This window comes from Nestor notabilis, unplaced genomic scaffold, assembly GCF_000696875.1.
Source record: "Nestor notabilis isolate BGI_N333 unplaced genomic scaffold, ASM69687v1 scaffold5448, whole genome shotgun sequence".
Lineage (NCBI taxonomy): Eukaryota > Metazoa > Chordata > Aves > Psittaciformes > Psittacidae > Nestor > Nestor notabilis.
Window position 1 is genome coordinate 17,607 of NW_009939483.1, and position 10,760 is coordinate 28,366.

The window sequence follows — 10,760 nt, forward strand, 5'->3', positions numbered from 1 at the left end:
TGTCTCATCCCTAAGCCACATTTTTATAGCTGAATCTTTAGATACCACTCTGCAACCATAGAAACAATTTGACCAAAGCACACTGGATTTTTATCTCTTAAGTAATCACTTTTCCTTGGCATGGAAATAACTTGAAACTAGCAGCATGTGAAGTTAGCTCAGAGTGAAGTCATCTTCTACTTGAAACAAACCTTTGATCAAGACTGCACAAATGCATCATTGCAACGTATCCATGTCTCATGCCCAGTGTAGAAAGGATGTAGCATTTGAAAAGATGTGATGACACATTCTTCAACTTGACATTTGAATCTCTCTGTCTACTGTTTTCCTCCCTCATTGGGGAAGCCGAGATAATCTGTGCAGGCGAAGGCAAAGGAGGTGCTATCATGTCATCAAGGACAAAGGATTATATTAGCAAAGGCCTTTCATATTGTTAAAAATAGAGTAATAGAAATTGTCGCAGAGTCTGGGTTAAATTCAGGACAGAAAGGATTAATAACACATCAAAAGCCCTATGTAATATGTATTAATATTGTGCTCTGCATTTTGACTTTAACTGCATTTAGATTTTCATCTTTCATTTTCAGAAGTATCCAGCAGCTAAAACAGAGGGAGCAGTTTGTATTTCTCAAAGTGTTGTTTTAGGTTGCAGCAAAGGCAAGGGGATTTGGGTAGCATGCTTCACATGCAGTTCAAACTTCTGTTCTTGGCTGAGAATAGCACTTTTTTTTTTGCAAAACTAACATTATATGCTAGAACGCAGTGTATAGCAAGGGGTGAACTCTGTAACAAGTTCCAGAGCAGCAGAATTACAGAAAACACAAGATTGTGAGGATAAAAGTCCAACAAGGGTTTCCTATAGGGCTTTATCAGTAAAACTATCGTTTTTCCTTAGGGTGTCTCCAAAACATTGCAGTTTTACCACTTTCTGAAGTCTGGAGAATTACATATGTCATGGAGCCTAAACATCACAAACAGGTATTTATGTTGTTTGTTGAAAGAACAGACTTGCTTTTTACAGTATCTTCTCAGCTTTTAATCACAGCTATGTGTCCATGACAAAATTCAAATAATTTTTATTCAAAATGTACAAAATAGTATATTTCTTTCACAAGGGTTAAGAAACCATGAGTAAATGTCAACCTATTAAGAAAGTCACAAGAAAAATGGCTCAATTTCTCAAATTGCTACATTAATGAGAACTTTGCAACATAAAAAGAAATGTTTAATATTGAAGTATTGCATGTGTAGAAGTGAGCGGATGGAATTTATCTTTGTTAAGTGCTGACATCTGTGAATTCATTCCCACACAGGAAATCTTTAACTGGTGGCACTTAACTGAGAAAGGCAGAAAACAGTATGAATTTATTCCCAGTTTCTTCCTCTGTGGAGGAGCAAAGCCAATAGAGTGGCACTATTTCTTCCTAAAGACATCTTCGGTAGCTTGCTTTGCTTTGATTCATTGCTATTCAATGCACTTTCTTTCTATGTCTTCCAGTTTCACTGTAGCTTTAGGTAGGCAGTAAATCAGCCTCACTCATTGTACACAAGTAATTGCCTATCTATGAGACAGGACTAGAAACCCGACAGATGATACGCACCAAGAGAGTAGTGTGAAGAGTGGGAGGATTTGATTTAGGTAAGAGTGGGAATGGGAGTAACTAGGATGGGACAAACTTTTATTTAACAGAATTCTTAGCATTTCTGTTTGAGACTGATCACAGAAAAAGAAAATCCTCATTTGGCAAAGGAAGGGATATTGTTGGTGTCTGAACAAAATATTTTGCATTCAGTTTGAACTGTTCGTAGAAATAAATGTCATCTCATACCACCATGCCAAAATATTTTATTACAATATCAAACCCATGTTTTAGAATATGCTTTTCCTATCCCAAATCAAGTAACTTGGTGATAATGAATTAAAAAAAAACATCACAGAAGCACTTTGTTACCTGTGCATGTTCAGCTTTTTGCCTTCAAGTTGTGTGCAAAAAACATACACGATTTTAATAAATGCTTCTCCCAGTGGACATGGCTGATAATAGAATCTGAATATATCCTGTCTCCAGCTAAAGGATACCCACTGATGCCGACAACAGCACACTGTTTCTCCTTCTTAAGTTTTAAATATAGCTGGTTAGACTTATTTTCTGCGTTAGTGAATTAAAGTGCTTCATAAAGTGGTGCCCCAACTGCCTGAGCTAGCATAAAGAGAGGAGGTGGACTGTAGAACTGGGGACAGGTGTTGGAATGGTAAGGACAAGCAAAACTTCCCTCCCTGAGCAGCACTGAGACCCTCCACCACCCAGTGTGCTACAGCCCCTACCTGTTCACCACTTTAGTCCTACCAAGAGGGACTCCAGTTCTGGTACGCTTGGTGCTCACAAAAGAAATCCATGCTGCGAGGAATTACACCACCAAAATAAGACCCCAGGTTTGAGCTTTTGAGGGGCATGGAGAGAGCTAAGCTGGACTCTTGCCTAACATTCGGTTTCTGCTTCACCTTAAGGGGGATGCAAATCCATATCCCCACTTTAAGAGGAGAGAGACCTAACTGTCAAGCCTGTTGGCATCCTTTAGACTATAGAGCTGTGCTGCAAACACCAGAGACAGAGGCAGGAAGCATTCGAGTGTGACACGTATGCAACGTACATACAACTCCCAACAGACCCGTCCATACAGCAGCTCAACACTGTTCTGGCTATCCAGGCTTACAGCACTGTGGCCCCACTTCATACCCAGCATATGGCCTGGGTAGAGTCAAAACTTCTAGAGTCACAAACTGTGCTGTGTTGGTTTTCCTGGTAGCAAAGCCCTGTGCAGTTAATAACAGGGCATACTTGGGCTCAGAAAAAATGCTCTAAAGACTCCACCTTGATCTTTTTTTCCCTTGGCCATACAGGCAGTTATAACCAGCTCTGCACTCCCAGCTGCACCCAAGTTGCCAGCACTGTCATCCTTTATTCAGAGCCCAGATCTCTCTCACAAGCAGAGCTCCCAGCTGCTACTTGACATATAGGCTTCCAGTGTACAACCCCTGGCAGGAGTGAAACTCGCTTTTACCAGCACCATTTGCTGCTCATCAGCAGTGGGACCCCTTATTGCCCAGGTGAACCCAGCTCACAGGTGTGGCTGCCAGTGGGCAACTATTTCAAAGGTAGGGATTCTTCCAGCCACACCATCACCTCCCTCAGCTTTCCAAAAAGTAGTGCCCTGACAGCCTCAGTCCTACAAGGCACCATGTGTTTTCCATTCCCACACAAGGAATCCTTATAGGAATCCTGCCCCCAGTCACTTCTTTCCTGGGTAATACAGCAGTGCTTCTCCCATCACGAGGCCAGGCCATCTCACCTAAAGACACAACTTCAGCAATTAAAGTAGCCCACACCCAAAGGGGAGTTTGCACAACAGTCATAAAAGAAACACCTTGGTGGATTTAGGTTTTAAATTCTTTTTCTGGCAGCAGACACATCAAACCCCACAGAGCCACAGGAGTGGTTACCGTGGCACGCTCCCTGCAGCATGCTACAGGAGATGTGCTGCTGTTGCCTTTTGTAAATCTAAGCCTCTATTTCAGACCAAGAAAGCTAATGTTAAGTTTCTAAGTGAAATTAATCCATGTTTTGGGAGGCTTATTTTCAGCAGGAAACAACACAGCAGTACCTAAACCATGAAAAGTTACAGAATTCATTACATTATTGGTTGCTGGAAACAGACTGGATAACAGGCACTGACAGTGTGTTTTGACTGCTAATAGCACATCAGTTGGCCTTCAACTGCTGCATTCTGAAATGCCAAAATCTGTTTGCACCTGAAGCTCACCTGCACTGGTCTGGCCTCTCCTGCTGTCAGTTCAACACTGGCACCACCTGGTTAAGAACCAGAAAACTCCTCTTTGGAAAGGGGCTCCAGAACAGAGCCGTGAAATGTGAAGCTTTGTGCAATCTCAAACATGAAAGCACAATGCTTGTATGAAACAAGGTGAGAGTGATGCCTTTTAAAACTTTTGCATTTTGAGCCTGTTTTATGACTACTTGAGGATTGACTCGATATTTCAATACAGAAATAAGATGCTCCACTTTGTAAGCTTAGTACACATCTCTTACATATAAACATTTTCTTTTCTCCTTGAGTAAAAAGAGATAGCTTAAAAGACAAGTTTCCTGTGCTGGAAGGCTACAGAAAGATCGCTTTTTGTATTGAAGTTCCCTCTGACTAACCTACACAGAAAGCAGAGTTAAAACTCTTTCCTGTCTCATAGCTCCAATCTTGCTGTCTTGGCATCAGACTGAAAGAACCTAGCTATGATTAATGCATGGTGAGACAGCACAAGATTAGTTTCACATATCCCAAAAGAGCAGCTTTTGAAGATGTATGAAAAGCTACATCCTATTCACAAACTCTGTAGAGCAAAACATGTGCTCAGTCCTCTCATCTTCACCTCAGCAGATGTGCTGCTCCTAGAAGGCAAGACAGCTCTGCAGAAATAAAAGAGGTTGTTGACACTTAAAGGGCAGAATACAACCAACATTTGCATGTGAGCTAGTAAAGAGCAAAGTGCAGCTGCATAAAGTTTTCATACCAGAGAAGTCTGGCTTGAAAAGGCTGGGTATTGACTTAACAGAGCAAGGCTAGAGGAACAGGACTATGTCCCAGAAAATGTGGGTGAGCTACTAGATTCCCCCTGAGATACTTTTTGGAAAAATTCAAGCCAGGAATTCTAAGATACCTGCCAGAAGAAATTAAATTTGATGTCTCACCAGGAATGTAACCCTTGTTTCCAGCTGAGGCTTAGCCTGCCCTGTGCACTCACTCCGTCTCAGTGCCAGAGGTGGCCCTGGCTTTATTCAGTGACATCTGGAAAACTGGTATAATAATGCCACACGTGCAGACATTCGCTAACAATGTGTCATTTGCACCAGAAATGAAACAACTGTCTTACAGGATTACAAAACTTATACTTGCTGCGTGTTTCACATAAATCCGGCAAGAACAAACCAATTTTGAGAGAGGCAGGTTGCTCCCTACCAAATGTGATGATTCTATATGGTGGCCAAAAATATCTGAGCTCAATTTAGTGTACCAAACGCATGGCAAAGAAACATGAAAAATTCTCCACATACAAGTACCAGAAAACTGAATTGTAGGTTCCCACAAATTCCCCATAATTACCTTTCAAAGCAGTTGCTTGAAGAGTACCTTTTCCTTAAGCTGACTGCCAAACAGCTACGAGAAAGGAATACAGACAGAAAGGACACAGGCAAAATCAAGTTAGAAGTGTAAAGAAAATACCATTATTCTTCTGATTAGGAATTGCATCAAAACCAAAACCTGGTACTCAGGCAAGACAACTGATGAATAAAGAGTCCCCTGAAACTGGAAGAAAGGAAATAAGCAATTCTAGAAAAGATGCAACAGTGAGAATAACCTTGTCGCAACCCTAAAGACAGCCATCACCTTCAAACACATACTTACTTGAACACAGCTGATGCACACACCTGCCAATGACCTTGCGGCTGGCTGTGGCCAGTCACCTACACAGGACAAGATGGTGGTATTGAGAGTGCTTTACCAGGGACAGGCTTTCCCACCAGAGTGAAAATCCATGCTTCTGGAACTTCTCGTGAGCTTTGGGCAAGTAAAACACTCCATATCAGTGGAGACTGAGAGCTAAACGTTTGGACTATGGATAATTTGGATAGATAAAAGTTCAGATTTTACATGATCCCATACCATCAGCAATGCCTTCATAATGAAGGTTTGATGTTGCCCAGCAGATGAGGCAGGTGATAGGCAGAAGAATCTGTGTGCCACTGCATTGCATCTCATTTTCCTGAAGTGAATGTGCTGTGCCGGAGAAATTCCCTGCTCCAAGGGAGCCTCCTGGGCCACTGAGTTCACCTGCCTCCAGGGAGATGGATCCCTGGACCACCTCTGTGCTGTGGGACCTGCCTGCTTCTCTACCATCGCCAATATATTCTGAGGATGAGATCCTGGCTCCAGAGAAATGGGGGACAGCTTTGCAGAAATCTCACTCACGGACAGGATTTTGTCTGAAAGGTATGACTGCAGCACTGAACATGATGAGCACCAAATGTTCCAAAGCACATGGCTGCTAAAGGGTGTAAGCAAAGCAGTAGTAAGCCATAATGCCTTTAGGGACTTTCTGTGTGCAACAGGGTACTGAAATGGCATAGCCACACCACAAGACAAGTCACAAAGGTACACAAAAGAAGCCCAAATACATACCACTTTAGTCAAGGGGCATGGGTTAGCTGTTGTCCAGTGCTGATTGTATAGTGAGTTTTTAATCAACTCAAATACATAATTAAACATTCATTTTTAAAGAAGGAAATCACAACATTTCCATTAATAACAACACAATCTGTGCCAAATGCATTCCACAGCTGTTTTCTGAATATTACCTTAAATATTACATTAGGATGCACAGTACTCAAACAGTATTTCTTTTACAGCAGTCTATGAAGCAGAGTATTTTGTGAAAAACAAAAAAATCTTATCGTGGCTCATAACTCAGATGCATTAGGTTCAGAGCACACTTCTGTCCCTATTACATTACAGGCTTATGCCCAATCCATACATCCAAAAACTAACAATTTCACATTTTCATACAATGCACTTAGGTGTCATGCTCCAAGGTACACTATTATGTACTTCAGAATGAATCAAGAAAAACCTTGAATACACTGTAACAAACTGTAGCGTCAATACCTTGTTCCATCTCAGAGAAGCGGAATCTTGCTGTGAAATAGTAAGCTGATCATCTTCTTGGTAAGATATCTACCAGACTCTGAAATCTAAGACCTGGCAGAAAAATTCTTTAAAAGAAAGTTACATTCTACGCCTGGTACTAACTCCCACCATCTTAATACTTCTTTGGTGATGGGCACTAGGAGTGTTCGTGCTGCATAAATTTGGGGTTTGTTTCTTTTGAATGAAGGCAACCATAATGCATTTTTAAATATCAATTCTGATTTTCTCCCCTCCTCAATGAGGTAACAACCTGTTACCACCTCACACTCTGCATCGTCCTTTACTAACATCTGGAAAGGATGCTGTTCATCTTCAATCTGGTAGCACGTGAGTAACTTACTGTGAGTGAGCATGACCTGATCTAGCCCATGTTTGGATAAATCAGGCAAGGCCTCCAAAGCAAAAAATGGCTATTGTAACAGGACAGGCAGACATTTACACAAGACCAACTAGTTGGTCCAATTAGTAGATCCAGTTGCATTTCATAGTTACCTATCAATTTTGAGAATTATTTCTCATACAATAGGTGCCAGGGACTGCTGCAGGAGACTGATGCTAGAAGATCATCACTCTTTACAAATGCATTGACTGATAAACAGTACCTGGGAAGGTGCAGCTGTTTAAGCTAAATCAGAACAGAGTGGAAAAGGAGCTACACATCAGCTATTACTGTCCCAGCATCAGAAAGTGGTCATCTTTTTAAGTTTGACACAGCTTAACTTCCCAAATGATCTTGTGGTTAGCCGCCTTTACAAAGTATAAATACAATTCCATTCTTATACAAAAGAAATACAGCAGTTTGTGTATACACAGACCTTGACAGCAAGTCCTTGAAAGAACACTAACATGAAACGACAGAGCTAGTACACTCAGAGCACTGATGTAGCTGAAGGCCAGGAAGTCTCTGCTAAGACAGACAATCTGTTAAGGTAAAGTTCTCAGTGAACTTGTGTGCTTTAACTGAACTTGTAACATACAAATGGGATAATCAGTGTGACATGCTCTCATACAACTTATTAGTTATATTCTGGTTTACAAATTTTATCCTATAATTGCTGCATTTAAATGAAGCCATCCAATATAGAATGGAATTGCTTGAATGCATCTTCACTGGTATAAGAAAGCAGCCTTGTTGGATGACATGTTACCAGCTCTTTCCAGACACTGAATACACTCAAGAGTAAAATTAAGACACAAGTGAGATCACACAAGGTTTTGGTAATTATTTTTATGTTGACTTTATAGCTTTTTTGGTTTCTTTAGGAAATTCCTGCACAGTGAAAGGAATGAAGAATTCCAGAAGAGAGTTGACATCCTTCAGTTCCAGACTGTATTCCACTGCTATTTTCTCTGCAGTCCATATTTGAGGATTAAGTTTATGATTATTAAGAAGTGTCAGAGCCTCCACAATGGAAATTTTGCCTTTGGGAACTTTCTTAACATCTACATCTCCCAAGTGGCCTAGTTTTGTAAGTCTCTTTTCCTCCTGTTTACATGGAAGATGTTCACCACCTCCATCTTTTACCTAATTGTGGGAAGGAAAACAGAAAGATCTTAACAGCAGTTCTGTTTACTATGCATACTGTAGCAGCCACGCCATTTCCCCAAATACAACATTTCCCATTAGCTTTCCACATTTTCACAGCATTAAAAAACAAAAATAATGCTTGCACAGCCTTGCTTATTGATATCACAAAAATTGACAGTTCTTCTACAGCCATTCTACACGCGATGTCAACCCTGATCCAACTTCTGAAAAGCTACCATCTACTGAACTCTTAAGTGTTGTGCAGGCTTAGCAGACCTTCATATAAGCCAAACTACAGGTTTTGGTAGCCAAATGTAATTGCAGATTACTTAATATTTGGTATTGATTCATGGCAAGGGGAAAATAAATCATCATACAAACTGGTATCTTCCTTCTGTTACCACTGGAAATCTTTTTCATACAGCTTCCTCTCCACCTCCTTTTTTTTTTTCAGATTTTAGTTTTTCAGCTAAAAGATATACCTTCTTTTGCTCTGTCTAGAGAACAAGGTTTGCCAGACAAAAAGAAACGATTCTGCAGCATCATATGGAGTTTAATTCCCATGACTGCCACAGTGCTCAGACACGTGAATTCCTTTCTCTCAAGTCCCTTCATACTTCCAAGTCATTTCCAGACCAGATCTGCCTTTCCCATACTGTCTTTTATTAATTAACCAGCAAATGACACTGCAAAAAAGAAAGAATGAAAACCTTTCTTAAAATTAAGTAGAAGTTCTTTTAAAATTATGAGAGTCCACAGCCACTGATCAGCCCACAGATACCCTGTATTAACTCACAAGCTGAGAAAACTGATGTCGATTCTACAGCATCTATAACTACATGTCTGTTTCTAAGCTACATAAAGTGTCTGACAATGCTGCCATTTCTCCTTGTTTCTTTTGCTTTGTGCTAGAACTGTCCACAGATAATGAACAATCTTGCAAGTGTCTGCCTCTGGGTATCTGCCACCTCAGGACTTAAGAGTAGGTGCTTTTCCACTTTCCACACACAGATCTACCACCAGATACACACATAGGTACGTTATACACACATACATGATGCATGAAGTATTCAGAATAACAAGGCAGAAAGTTTTTAGATTAAGTTTTAGCTAACGCATTAATCATACTCTTCCTAACAACTGCAAGCAGACACACCACAGGAGCAAGTCTTAACATAGGAGCAACCTCAGAGTAGACATGGAATCAAGCAGTAAGATTTTGCCCCTTTTGGCTTTTTCTCTCTCGAGGCTTACAAATTAATAGTGAAAGAAACTGAAACCAGACCTTCAGCACTTCAAGATTAGAGTCCTTACCTCTATTATGAAAATTAAGGATAGAGATTACCTGGAAACTTCAGGGAGACACTGCAGAAATCTCTTGGCATTTTTTAATATTTTTAGTCTTGAATACAAGGTACTATGAAAGTGGCAAGTTAGACTTAGGAATATTACTGCTGGATGATTATAAAACTTTTATTATTGAAAAAGCAGCTAGAATAAAGTGGTCCAATAATACAGCAGACAAAATGCATAAGCTGTAATGTAACATGGTGGAAAAGAGGGGACTGAACCCCAGTCTGCATTTTGCTGGAAGGGGTATGCTTTGCCTTCCAAGACAAAGACTGCAGCTTTTGGCGATGAGGAAACTGATCACCAAACAATCCAGAAAGCCATGCAGGAAAAAAACCCTAGCTATGGCACTTCCTCAGCTGCATAAGGAGAAGTCTCTGCAGAGCAGCAGTTAAAGACTCCACTAAAATGCCAACGTCTTTGGCCTCTACCCCATCCATGCTCCCACAGGAGTCCCAATCTCTTCTAACAACTCTACGAAACATGTCTCACAAACTCCTGTGCCATTGCAAAAGGCTGTTCAACCATCCTTCTGCCTTAAGGGAAGCAGGTAGCAACTCAGGTAAGAAACAATGTAAGATCAACAGCATGTTAAAAAGAAAGACTGTGTAGCATTTAAAAGCTTGTACAATCATGACCTGTCACATGTTTGAAACCCAGGGTCAAACACTGTCAGTGCTACTGATCTATAAAAGAGCAATGAAAACATCACTTTTATCTTTGAGCAACCTACCCATGGCAGGTGGGTTGGAACTACATGATCTTTGAGGTCCCTTCCAACCCAAACCATTCTATATCTATGCAAAAGGCAGCTTTTCGGCACTAACAGAGCATTTCCCTCTCTACAGAACCGGTGCCGAGTTTGAAAACCACAAAACTGATACTAGGATGCCTCCTGCAGAGAGACATGCTCACCCGCACAGGTAGATCTCTGGACTGGACATAAACATCCTTTAACAAGGTGAGGAGCCTATCGTCCTTGCGGTAAATTTCTTCTTTTATCTCGGGGTGGTCTAAAGGCGGGGGGGCGGAGAAGGAAGGGAAAAGAGAAGAGAGAAGGCAGATCCGAGTCGCACGTTTCACTGTGTTAGCGCCGCCAGGTCAACCG

General features: G+C 41.0%; 1 protein-coding gene across 1 annotated transcript; it reads right to left on the bottom strand.

Annotated features, from left to right (window-relative positions):
- Positions 1 to 7,778: 7,778 nt before the first annotated feature.
- NDUFAF4 (NADH dehydrogenase (ubiquinone) complex I, assembly factor 4) lies at positions 7,779 to 10,665 on the bottom strand (the record flags this gene model as incomplete). The annotated part of the gene is made up of 2 exons (XM_010019867.1): positions 7,779 to 8,299; positions 10,568 to 10,665. Coding segments are annotated over 2 exons (395 nt in total), but the record flags the coding sequence as incomplete, so codon positions are not given.
- Positions 10,666 to 10,760: the final 95 nt, after the last annotated feature.